Genomic DNA, 17,441 nt, shown 5'->3' with positions numbered 1-17,441 from the left:
TTAGTATTTTAAGTTTAGTTTATTTATATTACATTTATTTTATATGTTAGGTCTCAGCACGACGCAAAGATGACACAGTTTTTTGGGCACAACTTCAATGAAGAGAGATGGCGGAAAGCGGCTCTGAAGAATGCTTTCTCTCTGCTTGGCAAACAGCGATTTAAGCACTCTGCGGCTTTCTTTCTTCTGGCTGGATCTCTGAAGGACGCTGTGGAGGTTGGAGTGATTTAGGTTTTATATAACATGATGAATTCATTTATACTTTTTTTATAAAATCGCATCATTTGATTAGTGTAAAAAAATAAATGAATATGTTTACATTTGTTCCTTATGAATGTTGCTTGCATTGTGTGAATTTGCACTGTATAATGTTTGCAATGTCCTTTTTTTTTTTTTTTTTTTTTTTTTTTTTTTAGGTCTGTCTTGAGAAATTACATGACATCCAGCTTGCTCTAGTGATATCGAGACTTTATGAATCTGAATTTGAAAAATCTTCAACCTACAAATCAATCTTGCAGAAGAGAGTGCTGGGTATCGAGTCATCTGGCCGAGATCCCACACTGTCGTCAATGCACCCTGACCCCTTTGTGCGCAGCATGGCTTACTGGATTTTGGAGAATTACAAAAAATCGTTAGAAACTCTGTTGAAGCAGGTGTTTAGAGTTGAAGAAGGTGAGCTGTTTTTGTCTTCACAAAAGTTGGTCAGCGACGAGTGTTACCACATAATCCATCAATTATTATTATTTTTTTTACTTGCTGTATAATTTATTGGTGCATTATTTTTTTTTTTGTTTTTTGTGCTAGTTTTTATATGGTTGGTAAATAACTCTGTTTAAACCTTATGGGCAGCACTTCGTCAGTGCTCTTTAAGTGTATGGAGCGTGTTTATGAACTTAGCTGGCTCGATACACAATGGGCACCAGCTGTGTTACAACTCTGATCCCAGCAGTCATTAGCGATTTCGACATCATGGTGATTAGACAGCAAAAGGGTGCCCCCACTGTGCCACAATGCCCCCTTTGTGACGCAGCACCGATCAGTTGTCAGTCAGGGTCTTGTGAAGGCCCCCAGGCCTGTCATGTAGGACTCCTATTACAATAGTATAGTGGTGGTATAATGGTGGTAAAATTGCCATACAAAACAGAAGTATTGCATTGTATTTTGCAAGTGATAAAACAATTGCAGATTTAAGTCTTCCAGGGAGACTAAAAGTAATAAATAAAAGTCAATAAAGTTTTTTTTTTAATTTTTTTAATACTAGAAAACAAATATTGAAAGTTAGAACAAGACCCTTCATTTATAATCTAAAAACAAAATTAACATACTGGTAATATCCATATCTGAAAATCTCTTAACTGTTAAAATGCTGCAAGAAAATTTAGACTAGCACATCCATAGTCACAGGTGCACATCCATAAAGCTGGCATGCAGACAGCAAACAAAAACGTATGGCAGCCCACCATTCCACATGCAAACAAGTGAACTAAGGATTAGGAATTATTCTGGATTAAAGTGGTACAATACCTACTGTACTTAAAAAATGGAAGCTCTTTGCGCACATTTTTGATCAACTGTTAAAATGTCATGTTATTTATCATAATAAACGCCTAGTTAAACAGAAATGCCTGAACTCATTCATATTCAATTTTATTATATTATCAATAAGAAGTCATATGCCAATAAAAAACAAAACAAAGAATACAATGGCAGAATTGCATTAAATGGTGCCACCAGAATATTGCTGGGTCCTTAAGGGGTTAAAAATACAGCTCATCCTGCAAAGAAACAAACCCTCATAATAGCTATGTGCAGCAAAAAAATAACAGTTATCGTCCTTGGATGGTGAGGAGGGAAAACCGAAAACATCAAAAGTTTGCTGTGTCCTGAAAATGGGGGGGGGGGGGGAGAGGAGAAAGAAAGAGTCATCTTCCCAGGACAACTCCTTTTCATATGTCTAATTAGGAGCATGGAGACCTCATACAGGGAGTACCCTCATCGCTTGTCGCCCCTAAATAGTGAGAGAATGACTGCTGCACTGTTGCAGGTTTGTGGGCAGAAAGGCAACTTTTATGGAAAGTCACAAAAATCACTAAAAATCAAACCTATTGAAACGGTCTCTGATCAGGACAGAAATAAACATTTCAGTAATAGATTAATTCATATTTCATATGACCTAATTCAATCATGGCAAATAAATGGCCACCACGATGCAGCTGTAGTGGATTACAAGTTAGCTGATGGCAGTAGGTCATTGCAACGGTTGCACAGTTCACAGTTTAATTATTTGACTGCAAAGTGTTACATGGGTATGTGAAAAATAATAGTCCAATATTACTGCCTGGCATGAGGATGAGCTTGACAGTAGCCGTGTGCAAATAAGAATATGACTGTTAGGGAACTCGTGCACATGCATTTTCCTGTTCCTAAATATTTATTCTCGAAATGTCCAGAAGTTATTTTTTTTTAATATATTTTTTTTATTTGTCATTCAAGCCTTCCTTTATTGTTAACTAAATACAACACTGGATATTGTTTTGCAGATGACTCTTGGAGCCTGTCATCGAATTGTGATCCATCAGTCTTCAATTTCTACAATTTCTTAAGAACTCACCCTATGTTATTAAGGCGACATTTCCGATCGTCGGAGTCCTCATCTACCAAAATGCGTCTGTCTGTTGAAAATGGCTTGGCAGACACCATTAACTTGGGGGAAAGAAAGCTGTTCTTTACTACTGCCCATGCTCATTTGAAAGCTGGCTGTCCAATGTTGGCACTGGAAGTAATGTCCAAAATGCCCAGAGTAGTCAAGAGGTCAAAGCCATTGGTTCGAACTTCAAGTTTAGCAGATACAAGCAAGTTGTCTACACCATTATCTCCTTTACTTGAAGAGAAGAAAGATTTGGCTTGTGAGTTTGATTGGTCAAGCTCCTTGGCCAATGGAGTGTCATCAGAGAAGCAGCAACATTCTGCCCTTTCATTTGACTGGAGTCAGCCATCAATAGCAATTGAAGATGAGCCGTTGGAACTAAAGTGGGATGCTGAAACAGATGAAGAGTCCGAAGGGTCTGGATTGTCCATGAAAGACTTAAAGCCTTCACAGAGCACAGAAAGTGATAAACCTTCAGCAACAACCACTAGTTTATCTGAATCTATCAGCATTGATGAAAATGATGTCCTTAGTCACTCAGAAGATGTAATCGCTGCACAACTAAAATTCAGAGCGTGTCTGAAGATTCTGACCGGGGAGCTGCGGACATTATCTACTGGGTATGAAGTCGATGGGGGCAAGCTGCGATATCAGCTATATAGTTGGTTGGAGAGAGCCGTCGTTGCTCTTCAGAAGATTTGTGAATACAACCCTAACCTGGAGGAGCCGAACTTGCCAGCCGCTATCGACTATTCTTATGACGATAGTTCAGATAGTTCTTGTGATCAAGTGACAACAAAGCAGAGGAAAGATGTTTTTCAGAGACGTCAGTGGCTACTAAAATTCCAGTCCCTTCTGCGGATGTTTCTGAGTTTTTCTGTCCTGCATGGATCTCATGGTGGTGGGCTGGCCTCAGTCCGAATGGAGTTGATTTTGCTTCTTCAAGAATCTCAGCAGGTATTGAGTTGTTTTTACAAAAGCAGTGTTGAAGGGTTTCAGGCTCAGCCTTACTGAAGAGGACCGTACACAGTAGATTAATGTCAGCCACTTCCTCAGATATCTGAGGGATCAGACAACCATTGAATGTGTGGTGGATGCTTGGCCAAAGTTAATTGTCGTCATGTTGAAATTCCTTTTGTTGATATGGGATATGTCTTACAGCAGCTTATTCAACTCTGGTCGTTGGAAATAGGTGCAATCTTGGCCAGGATGAGTAGAGGTCCGTCAACATATCTAAAGTGCATGACCACCTTTAGGCTCACTTAGGCTTCAGTACAAGTGCAGCAATTTCCTGATCTTTTTCTCATAAGTAATCTTCCTTCTCTGCACTGGATATCTGCCCTCATTGCTCTGACTCCCCAGTAAACCTGTGATAGATGATATACAGCAGACAATCGGAGCAGGGAGGAGAGAGAGCAGCAGCCTCGACCAATGATGAGACAGGGGGTGTGTCTTAGACTACCACGCATTCCCTGTAGGCACTGTAGTCACAAATCACAGTACTGAGCTGTGCTACAAAGCAGCCAGGCAGGTGATGATCCCCTCCTTGTAGGTACTGACTTGAATAATGTTTGGAAGCCCCTAACAGGAACATCACGTTAATATTAGAGATAAGAAAAAAAAAACTATGTACATTTTTAAGCTTTTTGACTGGAGGACAGTGCTAACATCATAAGGCCACCCTAGACACATTTGGCAGTTGTCTAAATCTGTCTTAGACAGGATTGGGTGACAATCTAAAGTGTATGCAGGCCTCCCCTCTCTCCTGATGTTGGGAAAGAGACGGATCGATTCTTTTTATTTTATTTTTATTTATTTTTTAATGCCCAATCCTTTTGCTCCCCCAACAGATAAGCCGACGTCAGAGATGTCTGGCAGCAGTTTTCTCCTCTCTCCCTGGTGAAAAGACATAGGGGGAGATTTATAATTCCCTATGCGCCTGAAAAGTAGTGTTAAAAAGTTGCAGGTGTGACTTTTTAAATTGTCGCATCTGCCACTTTTCGCCATCCTTGACATTTTTCTGGAAGGGAGTGTGGCAAGGGTGGGCGGTGGAATGCAACAAATGTATGTTTATGTTCCCCAAATAAAGCCAGAAATCTGCAGCAGCTCTGGGCATGGACTGCAGGAGAATGCGCCTAATTGATGATTAGGTGTTTAAATATCTAGACCTAAAATAATGGAGACAGTCGTCGATAAACTTGAAATAATATAGATACTTTTTTTTTTTCCATAATTGCCCTGCCCTACTTCTGGCATTATGCAGTAAGTGTGTTTTTTTTACCTGTTCCATCTTTGCACTGCACTGTACTGTTCTTGCACTACCCGGACTATTACCACACAGGAGCTGCGTCTGTGCCATCAGCCGGAATGGGCAGTTGCTTTCTGGTTTTATTCCCCAATCGTGAAACATTAAATAAATCAGTAACTTCTTTTCACCCCAAATTAATAACCTCTCTGAAGACACAGATCCCACAGTGCAGTGACACAAATTATCCATTTTAAAGGGCCCTTTACATGGGCTGAGAGTCTTACAGATAATCGCTAACTGGCGGTGTAAATGTACTGCCGATTACCCGATTGTGTAAATGCATAAATCGTCATTTGCTAGCAGCAGATAGTGCTGTGTCAACACAATCTGCTGTCGGCAATCAACGAGTCTGTATAGGAAAGAGCAATGGCTTTAGCAAGTCACTCCTTACCATACTCTTTAGGAGATCACTGCATGTAGTAGCATCGGTCTCCTCCTCTAGCGATCAGCTGCTATTCTGTCGCCCCATGTAAAAGGAGCTTAAAGGGAACCTGTCACCAGGATTTTGGGTATAGAGCTGAGGACATGGGTTGCAAGATGGCCACTAGCACATCCGCAATATCCAGTCCCCATAGCTCTGTGTGCTTTTATTGGGTATAAAAACATGATTTGATACATATGCAAATTAACCTGAGATGAGTCAGAGCTTGAAAATATGACTCTTCTCTGGTCACACAAGTAAGATATGACTCTTTTATGTTAATTTTGCATATGTATCAAATAGTTTTTTTTACACAATAAAAGCACACAGAGCTCTGGGGACTGGGTATTGCGGATGTGCTAGTGGCCATCTAGCAACTCATGTCCTCAGCTCTATACAAAAATCCCGGTGACAGGTTCCCGCAATTCTGCCCCTGGGCGTGTGTGTGTGGGGTCTGCATACTAGACAGACCTGCAAGGGTACCTGATCACACCACCAGGCACAGACTGCATAGTCTTGCATAGACCAGGGAGCATTTACGCTTGACGAGGGACCAGTGGGTCTCAGTGCTGTTCACTGATGAAAGTCTATTCGCGCTGAGCAGACATTATGGCCGCCAATGATGTTTGAGACGTCCAGCAGAGCGCTGTGCATCAGCCACTGTTGTCACCAGACGAGCCTTTGGTGGTGGGCAGGTGGGTCTAGTCAATACAGAACTGCCCTACTGGACTAATTCCATCTTCGTGGGCGACAATAAATAGTTTGAGATGAGGAAATATCCCTAACTTTTTGTGAGTGGTGTATTGTGTGTGTGTGTGTGTATATGTGTGTGTGTGTGTATGTATATATATATATATATATATATATATATATATATATATATATATATATATATATATATATATATGTGTGTATGTATATATGTGTATATATATATATATATATATATATATATTGGAACAGCTAAGTTGTTCTGTGTACACCAAAATTGTGTAAAAAAAAAATATACAAAAGCAACTCCTTCTGCAGAAAAGATACAACTAAAAATCACTGCTCCCTAAAATGAGTTGAATCCATGTTGGATGCCTGTGCTTTGTCATATACATTACAGTAGGTGATTAAACAGACTTTTAATACTTTGCATGTTGACCTTTTTCTTTCCAGGATACCTCTCTTCTTTCCAGTCCTCAAACAGAACAGACTTCAATCCCGCTTTTATTTGCTTGCACAGCAAGTGCCAAAACTGTTGTGGCCAATCCATTGTTACATCTCAGTAACTTAACCCATGATATTCTGCATGCCATAATCAATCTCGACTCCCCACCTCACCCAGATGTCCGTAGTAATAAGGTATGTTGTCCAGCTCCTTCTACTTTCCAGACGTCTTGGACAGGTTATATATGTGCTGATGTTTGCTGTTTCCCTCTCTTCAGATATATGTCATGCACACTCTGGCTGCATCGCTCTCTGCCTGTATCTATCAGTGCCTTTGTGGAGGATCAGCCAACAGGTACAGAACCCACAAACACAGTTAGAGTTGTGTAAATGTGCGCAGAAGTCCTGACTTGGCTGTTTTTTTTTTTGTTTGTTTTTTCAAATGTATTCTTCATAAAATGACATTACTGGAGCACCTTTTCTTATAACACTATATTGAGCTGTTCAACTGTTATTCCTTCTAGAAATCAATATTTTCTGTACGTTTTTAATGAGGTTTTTTAAGTTATTCAAACCTAATCCTTCTTTCTTCCTGCTTTGAAAAGGAGATAGACTTTTCAGACCACACATTCAGTTAGAGAATAAGAAAACACAATGGCATTTTCTGTGCTGATTTTAATGTCTGGCCTGCTGGCGTCAGATGCACCATAGCTAATGAGAGGTGTCGCATATCAGGCCATCCATGCGTACATTTCTGGTATAATATATGCCAGTGTTCTGGTGTAAATCATATTACATTTGCCTAGGTGTCTGTTCCCTGCCTCGTGCCATCCACCTTTTTAAAAAGTGGTTAGTACAGTTCAAAAAGTTTCACGTCTATTTGCATTTGGCAGTTAACATTCCCCTTGTCAAAGGGCATGTCCCTGCACTCAGTAGTCCTGATGGACTGTAAGGACACCCCTCCAACTGGTAACCCTAAGCTATACATTTATTTATACATTTCTTGTAGGAGTAGCAGAGGAACAGCACAACATGGCTATATGAGAAGGTGCTCCTGAATTGTTGTTTATGGGGAATACAGTGATTTACTAAAAATGACATGTCAGGAAAGCTGCCAGTGCTTTGTATAAGGCCTGCGAATTAACTTAAGCTCATAGGTTTGTAAATGAACTCACAGTGAGGACTATTGATGTAAATGATTGTCACATCACTTGCTGGAATTGACAAGGGATTCACTTTTATTGCTGCGGGAATTACTGCACCTTTCGCCTTTGGAGCAGGAGCTCCCTTCTGGTTAGCGTTTTGAGGTCCGCACCTATGACTTCCATATGCCATATCAGAGCCTATAGACTGGGCCGGATAACCCATTTGACATAACGAAGATTACTTACCAGTTACTTTCCATTACATTTTCTCATTTCGTATGACGACTATGTAAAAAAAAAATTTTTTATCTTTTCAGTTCCTCTATTCAAACCAACCAGTTTACAGGTATGGTGTACCAGAGTGTTCTTCTAATCCAAAGGCAGCCTCTACGCACAACCAGTCTGGAGGAAGCCGTTATACCAAACACCTCACCCGCCCATTGGCCAGGTACTGTTACTGCATTACATCCCACTTGCTTCACGACCTAGTAATGCAAGTAATTTTTATCTAAGCTGCTGAGCTGCAGTAAGTTGGCACAGTCGCTGCACAGAGGACAATGCCGTCTGCTTCCGCCCGTCCTCTGTGTGATTTCCAGCGGCTGCCCAGAACATCGGATAGGCAGGCATCCGGACAGGTCATCAGTATCCGTAGTCCTAGACAACCGCTATAAACCAGTTATGTAGAACTCTGAAGTCAAAGCCAGTTCAGAACTTAATACTTTGCTGTCAGCTACAAGATATTTATACAGGAGCAAATGTTTAACATGTTTGATAATGGCAATACTGTGTGTTTCTTGTCCTATACAGGAATAAGTAGTTTAATCCGCCTGCTTAATTCTGCTGGAGAAGAAGCCCAACCAGGCCTTACAATCCTGCTTTGTGAAATTCTTACTGCCGTGTACCTGAGTCTTTTCATCCATGGATTAGCCACTCACTCAAGCCAAGAGCTATTCTGCATTGTTGGCCATCCTTTGGGTGACAAAATGTGGTCCGCAGCCTTTGGTGGAGGAGCTCGAATTCCATGCAGGGGACAAATGCCTGTGAAACCAGTTACAGGTTAGTCATTGTGTACCCATTATCATAGGTGACATGGAAATGCAGAGATGTTGTGTATTAAAATCCATCTGTGTGTTTCACATTTCTGTATGCCAGTTATGTATAGCATCGCAGCCTGCTTTGTATGTTAGTCATGTATTGTGTTGTCTTTTTCGTCTGTGTTGAAATTCAGGATAATAAAAATGTGGTGGTCTGGGAATTATTTAAAATGGCTGCCAGCAACCTGTCCTCGAATGTGAGGAGGACTGGTTGCCTCCACTTGGAGAGCTTCCTAGTGGGAATGAGAGGGACAGGCCTTACTACACTGCTCTATAATAGGTGGTAATGCTGTGATCCTGCCTATGATATGTCATCATGGCTGAGCTGCCTGACAGGAAGACTCATGGCTATCTTCTCTATGCCAGTGCCAGAGTGTAATGTGTAGTGAGGCCCCACTCCCCCCACCCCCCTCGGCAGCCCTGCTCACATTCTAGGAGCGGTTGCTGGCAGCCACTTTAAATCCCTTCCAGAGAACCCCTTTAGGTCACATTAGACAACACGTTGTCTGCGTTCCTTCAGTGTATAATTGATGTACAGTAGTTGCATCTACACTGCATAGCAGCATGTGGATCTCTTCTAACTGCTGATTTGATAAGTTTGTGGTCCAAGATCACCTCATTCGTGATTCTCTAGAACATCCTTAGGGGGAGCTACTGGATCTCCTTAAGGACACCAGCCGGGTATGAAAACTTACTGGCAATTCTCCATAGGAAAAAAAATATGAAAAGAGTTATCTCCCAGAGAAGGTGCCGGATCCGACACCACTGATTTACATGGTTTTTGGTGCCGGATCCAGCATGTTCAGTTTCCCATGCTGCACACAAAAACGATGCTTACAGCAATTTTGTGTCCGACATGGGAAGGCAACAAACCAAAACGGAAAGCATTCTGGTGCACTCCGTTTCAGCTTGTTCAGTTTTGTCCCCATTAACAATAAATGGGGACGAAGCTGACGGAAAACGCACATGTGAAAGTAGCTTTAAAAGGGGTATTCTAGTAAAGTAACTTCATTTTTGAAAAGCTGCATTAAGGATGCAAGCTGTGACCCAACCAGAACCCATACCTATACATATAACCAGAGAATTGACCTTACAATCTATTTGTCTAGCTTGTGTCAGCCTGCAACACCCAGAGTATCATGGCGCCTGATCTGCCCTCACAAAACTTCAAAGACTACAATCCCCACAATCCCTAGCTTTCCTGCTGTGAGTGTTGATGTTTCTTGATTGGCTGCCTGATATATAGTCCAGCCACGCCCCCTCTACTATGTAATCAGCAGCACACTAACACGCCCTTTGTTTCACAAGACATTTATCTAGAGAATTGATAGCACCACACTGAGCATGCTCGACCTAAGGAAGGCTCAGAACTACAGGTCGATGCCATGGTAATTTATGAGGAATCACAGTGGGTAGCAGAGGAAGAAAATCGGTAGTTAGTCTTACCGGTAACGTTCCTTCCAGGAGTCCAACATGGGAGGATGTCCAATCCAATCTCTGTAGGGACAGGAAGTGAGACAGATTAAAAGCCGCGCCCCCCCCCCCCAATGTTAACATCACACTGAATCACATGTTAGGGAGGGAATTAATAGTGCGGTCATGTTGGACTCCTGGAAAGAACGTTACCGGTAAGACTAACTACCGATTTCCAGGACGTCCCCCATGACAGCACATGGGAAAGTTACCAACTTAGCCATCGGGGAGGGACCACAGCCTGTAGAACCTTACGCCCAAAGGAAAGCTGACGATTGGACTGCAGGTTCAACCTGTAATGTTTACAAAAGGTGTTATAACTTGTCCAGGTGGCTGCCTGACAAATCTGATCTATAGAGGCGTTCGCCTTCTCCGCCCAGGAAGCTGCGACTACCCTAGTAGAATGTGCCCTGATAGAGATAGGACAGGGACTATCCTGAAGACGATATGCTTCCACAATTGTTGACTTGATCCACTGTGTCAGAGTCCTCTTAGTCACTTTCTTCCCTCTTCCTGCTTTACCAAATTGTACAAAGAGGTTGAGTCCTTCCTATCAGGTTCTGTTCGGCGAAGGTATTCAAGGACTGCCCGACGGACGTCCAGGCAATGGAATTTCTCCTCTTCCGGGTCTCTCGGAGAGGCGTAAAAAGAAGGTAAAAATATTTCTTGTTCCCTATGGAAAGTAGAGACGACCTTAGGGAGGAACCCTGGGTCTAGCTGAAGAATTATTCGATCCGGGCAGACTCTTAAGAAAGGTTCCTTCATGGATAAGGCCTGAAGTTCACTAATTCTGCGTGCTGAAGTGATGGCTACCAAGAAGGCCGTCTTCCAGGAGAGTAATTTTAACGGAATGGTGTCCAAGGGTTCAAAGGGCACCTTACAGAGGGTATCTAGAACTATAGATAAGTCCCAAGGAGGAACAGTCTGTCTCAGAGTGGGTTTTAGTCTGGTATAGCCTTTACAAACCTTTTTATCTAACGATGCTCTGCTAGCGGGTAGTCCAGGAAGGATGACAAGGCTGATATCTGCACCTTGATCGTGCTAGGGCACAGCCCCAGGTCAAAGCCCCTCTGTAGGAAGTCAAGAATCTGCGCGATGGAAGGAGTTGATCTGGACGGATGTGTATCAGCCAGCCAGGAATTAAATCTGCTCCAGATCTTTCTATAAATAGCATTTGTCACTGGTTTCCTACTTTCTTGTAATGTGGAGATCACAGCATGTGACAAGCCCTGCCTGCTCAGCATTCTCCTTTCAGGATCCAGGCTTTCAGATTCCATTTCTCCAGATTCGGGTAGAGAAGGGACCCCTGAGTGAGAAGGTCTGGCCTCGGAGGGAGTGATATTGGTTCTTCTACCTTTAGCCTGTCTAACAGGGGATACCAGCTCCTCTTCGGCCAGGCTGGACCTATGAAAATGAACTTCCCCGAGCTCTCACTGATCTTCCTCAAGGTGGCCGGGATAAGCGGGAAGGCGCATGCTAGATCCATGTCCCATGGTTTTGACATGGCATCTATCCCCAGAGGATCTCCGCTGGGATCTAGGGAAAAGAACTGAGACGCCTGGGCGTTTTCTTTGGAGGCTAGAAGGTCCACCTGGGGGTACCCCCATTTCCTGCAGATCTGATGAAAGACATGCCTGTTCAGCATCCATTCTCCCGGATGGAATCTTCTTCTACTCAGGTAGTCTGCTGTAACGTTGTCCTTCCCTTTGATATGGAGGGCTGAGATAGATAGGATATTTCCCTGTGCCCAAAGAAAGATTTTTTATTTTTTTTTTTTCTGCGACCTCCTGAAGACCTGGGTTCTGAGTTCCCCCTTGATGCCTTATATAGCAGACTGTAGTTATATTGTCTGACAGAACTTGAACGTGATTCCCTCTTAAGAGAAGTTCTGCTGCTTGGAGAGACTTTAGTACCGCCATTAATTCCCTTACGTTTGAGGAACGCTGACTCTCTGCCAGGGACCATGAACCCTGAAAGAAATGATCTTCTATGTGTGAACCCCAACCGGACATGCTGGCATCGGTTACCACCGTCAAACAAGGTCTTCTCAACCAGTGAACCCCTCTCTGCAGGTTGGCGGGAGTTATCCACCAGTTCAAGGACTCTTTTATGGACATTGGAATCCTGATCTTCCTGTCTAGAGATCTCTGGTCTTTGTCCCACTTGGTGAGAACTAGACCCTGTAGTGGCCTCGAGTGGATCTGGGCCCACTGGACCATCTGTATACAGGATGTCATCAAGCCTAGTATCCGCATAGCCTCTCTGATGGAGCAGAGGTTTCTTCTTTGGAAGGAGGATACTTCTTCTATGAAAGCGTCGCGTTTTGAATCTGGAAGAAAGGACATCTGTCTCTGGGAGTCCAGAAGGGTGCCTAGAAAGATCTTCCTTTCGCTCATGCAAAGATCTGATTTCTCTAGGTTGATTATCCAGCCTAAATCTTGTAGAACCTGTAATGTCGTCTGCAGATGGTTCCGCAGAAGGACCTCTGAGGATGCTGTCAGGAGGAAGTCGTCTAAGTACTGGACTATTGTTATTCCCTGTTGTCTCAGGAAAGCCATTATCTCTACTATTAGTTTCGTAAAGATGCGTGGAGCACTTGAAATCCCGAATGGAACTGGAAGGTGATGAACTATGCCGTCTAACGTCACCGCGAACCTGAGGAACTGATGATGGCTTGGATGTATGGGGACATGATAGTAGGCATCTTTGAGATCGATGGTGCACATCAATGCCCCTGCTGGAATCAGTGGAACCGTTGAACGTATTGACTCCATCTTGAACCTGAAATATTGAATCCATCTGTTCAGGAACTTCAGGTTTATGATAGTTCTTAGTGAACCGTCTGTTTTTTTTAGTTTTTTTTTACCCAGAACAGTTTGGAGTAGTGGCCTCTGCCCTGTTGGGGTCTTGGAACAGGAACTATTGCTTCCATTGCGCAAAGTTTCTCCAAGTCCTGAACCATCTGGTTCTTTAAAGACGGAGACTGGGGAGTGGTAACACAGAATCTCTGAGGGGGAGGACGACAGAACTCTATTTTGTACCCCTCTCGTACAGTCTGAAGTACCCAGGGGTTCTGAGTTACTAGAGACCATTGATGACTGAAGAACCGAAGTCTCGACCCCCCCCCCCCCCCCCCCACTGGTCTGGCGTCATTTTTTCTGGTAAGAGGAAGTGTTGGGTTTGAGAAGGAACCCCCTCCCCTTCCCACCTTTGGGGTAGCTCCACCTGCCCGACTTGCCTTTCCCTCTAGCTGAAAATTCTGTGTCTGTCCCTGGCCTGAATCCTTCCGAAAGGACTGAGTCGTCTTAGATCTCTCCTCCGGAAAGCCTTTTTTCTTGTCCGCGGCACTCTCAAGGATTGTATCTAGGACTGGGCCAAACACATGTGAACCTGAGAAAGGGATTGAACAGAGCTTATTCTTTGACGCTACATCCCCTGACCAACTTCTTAGCCAAAGGGCCGTTCTAGCAGTATTCGCCAGGGTGCTGTTTCTAGCTGAAATTCTGATGGATTCGGCCGAAGCGTCCGCCAGATAGGCCGTAGCCATCTTAAGAAGGGGAATGGATTCTAAGATGTCCTCCCTTGGGGTTTTTAGTCTAAGGTGGTTCTCTATCTGATTCAGCCATAACCCCATAGATCTGGCTACCGAGGTGGCAGTAATATTGGCATTAATAAGAGCAGACGAACACTCCCAGGCCTTCTTAAGTAGACCCTCCGTCTTCCTATCCATAGGGTCCTTTAAATTTGAGGAATCCTCAAAGGGGATGGTGGTCTTCTTTGTGACCTTAGCCACCTGAATGTCTATCTTGGGAACTTCATCCCATAGTTTAGTATCCTCAGGATTAAATATCAGCCGATTTTTAAATTCCCTAGGCATAACTAATTTCTTTTCGGCCTCCCTCCATTCCTCCAGAATTATCTCCATCAGATGGGAATTTACTGGGAATAGGCGAGTCTTTTTTGCCCCTAACCCCCCAAACATCTCGTCCTGAACGGATATGGGAGGGCTAGCTTCCTCTACTTGCATGGTATCTCTAACCGCATGGAGGAGGGCGTCTAGGTCTTCAGTAGAAAATAAAAATCTTTTAGGGTGGTCTGAAGAACCAGAAGCAGCGATGGTGTCTTCCTCAATCTCTCCGTCCGAGACTTCCTGATAATCAGAGTCCTCCTGAGTCCTCCTTCTTTTTGGGGGAGGGGAGTCAGGTTGAGAAGGAGGTGGCGGAGGGTTTAGAGAAGAAACCGTAGCCTGTACTTCTTCACGAACGATATTCCTAAGTTCTGTGAGAAAGGACGGCTGCTCCTCCTTCATTAACCTGGCAATGCAATCGGCACATAACTGCTTCTTGTAAGATATATGCATCCTTTCCCCGCAAGTCGCACATTTTCTCGGTTTCCTTTTGGGATCTTGGAGAGCCGACTGCCCTGAACTTTTTTTATCCTAGGAAAAAATCTGAGAAACCGTGCTCAATGACTGGGGAGAGTACACCAGGGTATAAGGATAAGGACACTTACATGGGCTGCAGCAGAGGGGTCAGACACAATCTAGGATTTAGCTGACGCTTGGGGCTCCATGGTGGCTAAGCAAACACACAGCAGCTCACAACTTCCCCACTGGGGCTTACCTCCACCTCTGCTGCCGCGCTGCTCCGTTCTTATAAGGGGGACTCAACCCCCCAGGGGGAGGGAGTCAACCCCTGAGCGCGAGACCGGGCTTCCGGGTCTCCAGCGCTTGTGCTGGGCGCCGCCATCTTGTTTCCGGCTGACCCGGAAGTGACGTCATGGCCGCGTCACGAGATGTGCGACGCCGCCGTCAGGAGCGCGCCGTTGAGCCCAAAGCTCCCGGAGGAGAAGCGGAATCAGCGTCCTGCCTGCCGCCGTCCAAGGCAGGCCGGGACAAGCTAGAGAACCCCCGAAGGGGGAGCTAGCGGGGCCGTACGGGACGCCGCCCGACCTGGCCTCAGAGGGGAGTGCCGGACCCCCGACCAGACCTGGCCCCCGGTGCCTAGGTAAGCACCCCGACTCCTAAGAGAAAACCTGCTTCACTTGCCCATCTCTGTAGTGACAGGAAGACACTGGAGATCGGAGGGAAGGGGGGGGGGGGGCTTTTAATCTGTCTCACTTCCTGTCCCTACAGAGATTGGATTGGACATCCTCCCATGTGCTGTCATGGGGGACATCCTGGAAACTACTTTATAACCACTGAACAGTAAATATGTGTAATTTACGTTATATTAGGTAATTATTGATGATGAATTACTCTAAAACATAAGTTATATTTCTGGTAACCGTAATAACCCTTTAAAATGTTGGACATTGACTCACGGAGAGCTCCTTGAAGAATGTGGTGCTAGAGGCACAGTTCTTTCTCTGGGAGATACCTCTAGAAAGTTAAAGGAGTTAACTATAAACTGCCCCTCACAGGGAATATACTTGCCGAGCTCCCTGCGCCGCTCCTGGTCCCCGCACTGCCGCTGCTGCGGGTAAAAAAACATCCAGTGTCAGGGGGAGCAGCCAATGGCAGACGGGGACGAGCCTCCCTAGCGTTTGACGTACAGTTCATGCCCTTGAATGGGAAAAATGCACACGCAATTAATTCTTGACTGTTTGAAAAGTTTTTTTTTTATTTTTTTAAATGAGGATGAATATCTGGTCAGTATGCTTATCGTATGTACATAGTGACCTCTGAGCTGAAGATTCCATGTAAGCAGCATACAAGTGCTTGAATCATTTACACTGCAGCATCTTGTAAGAATGTCATCTTTATTGCTGCAGTGCTGTGATTTATTAAGATTTTTATTTTTTTAAGGGAAAACTGTATAGTTGCCCCTAATATGAAGAAACACAGGCACGGTTATACCAAAGAGCCTAAAATATTGCTTGTGTTAATCGGTAATGATAAGTAGTATCTTTGATTTCATATGAACCAGCTCTTTAGTGAGTTTGCTCAGGTGCTGTGTGAAATCCCTTTATAGACCCGCTGTGCACTGAATGTTCTCTCTTTTTGTTTTGACAGGAAAATACTTTTCTATCCCTAGCCCTCATCAGGTAGTTGTGTTCTCCATGGAATGTGTTGGCTTTTCCAAAGCCCTTACTGCCATCAGTACCCATAGTCCTCCCAGCCCTGCAGGCAAGAAACTAGATTTTAGTTGAGGGCAACTCAACCCCCTACTCCATTCTAATGCGATAGGCTAGCGCTGGGAGATGTTTTCTGGATTTTTACTTTTCACTGGATTTCTAATTGTTCATTTATTGGCACAGTAGGAAATGTCTTACCTGGTGCATGTTTTGTGTACAAAATTTATATCATATACTGTTTTTGCAGTATTGAAAATGAAGCTTTCCATTTCCGTCAGTCTAGGTTACTTTATAATAGTCTATATCAGCTATCAATGCTGCAGTAGACTTATTTATACAAAAACTATAACATCATCCACTGATGGAAAACTATTAGAAATCCATACGTTCCCAGCATTTCAGTATTTATTTTCCAATATATATTCATACATCCTAGTTTACTAACATGCTGTTTGGCTAGCTTTTTTCTTTCTGGTATATGGTGTGGTTTGTGTGCTTTTGTAGTTTAGCCTTTTAAGTGAAGCATTTGCAGTGCTGTTCAGATAGGACTACAGTACTCCCTTCATGTGACACATTGAAGTAATGTGTTTTTTGTTTGTTTGTTTTTTTTTGCTATATGACTGCGATAGACAGCAGAAATAATTGTAAAACCATCAGCAAGCAGCCTTCAGAAAAATGCAAGAGGGAGAGATCATTGGTTGATCGCTTGCTAGGACATATAGTGCATGACACACACTATCTAAAGGCAGGTTTACACCACACAATGTTACAGCCAATTGTTGGGAAGGAAGCATTCCTTTCTGACAGTCGGCTATCTCCTTCACAGTATGAGGACGATCACTTGTCCCCATAAGGAATCATAATTTTTTCTGGGTAGCAGATTGCTGTTTAGACGTGAACAACAGGATCGCCCGATGAACACGCATTTCGCTCGTTCATCGGGGGATCAGTGGCACATTTAGATGGGCAGATTGTCAGGAACGAGCATTCGCAGGAAGGGTCGTCCCTTATAATCTGTTCCGAAAATCGGGCAGTCTAAATCCACCCTAAGTTCTTGAGATGTATATTGTTACAGACCAGCCCGAGTGTGATTTAAAGGGGTTATCCTATAAATAATGTACTA

At 43.7% G+C, this 17,441-nt stretch overlaps 1 protein-coding gene across 1 annotated transcript in view; it reads left to right on the top strand.

Moving 5' to 3' along the window:
- The window catches only part of DMXL1 (Dmx like 1), a 142,418-nt gene that overhangs the window by 66,661 nt on the left and 58,316 nt on the right, over window positions 1–17,441 (top strand). Inside the window, 8 exon segments of the mRNA XM_044275895.1 lie at window positions 51–216; window positions 417–672; window positions 2,541–3,604; window positions 6,541–6,726; window positions 6,810–6,886; window positions 7,994–8,124; window positions 8,484–8,732; window positions 16,257–16,370. Of these exon segments, the coding sequence (XP_044131830.1) occupies window positions 51–216; window positions 417–672; window positions 2,541–3,604; window positions 6,541–6,726; window positions 6,810–6,886; window positions 7,994–8,124; window positions 8,484–8,732; window positions 16,257–16,370 (2,243 nt within the window).

This window comes from Bufo gargarizans, chromosome 1 (assembly GCF_014858855.1).
Source record: "Bufo gargarizans isolate SCDJY-AF-19 chromosome 1, ASM1485885v1, whole genome shotgun sequence".
NCBI lineage: Eukaryota > Metazoa > Chordata > Amphibia > Anura > Bufonidae > Bufo > Bufo gargarizans.
Note: the sequence above shows the minus strand (reverse complement) of the source record. Positions and strands in the feature narration are given on the sequence as shown.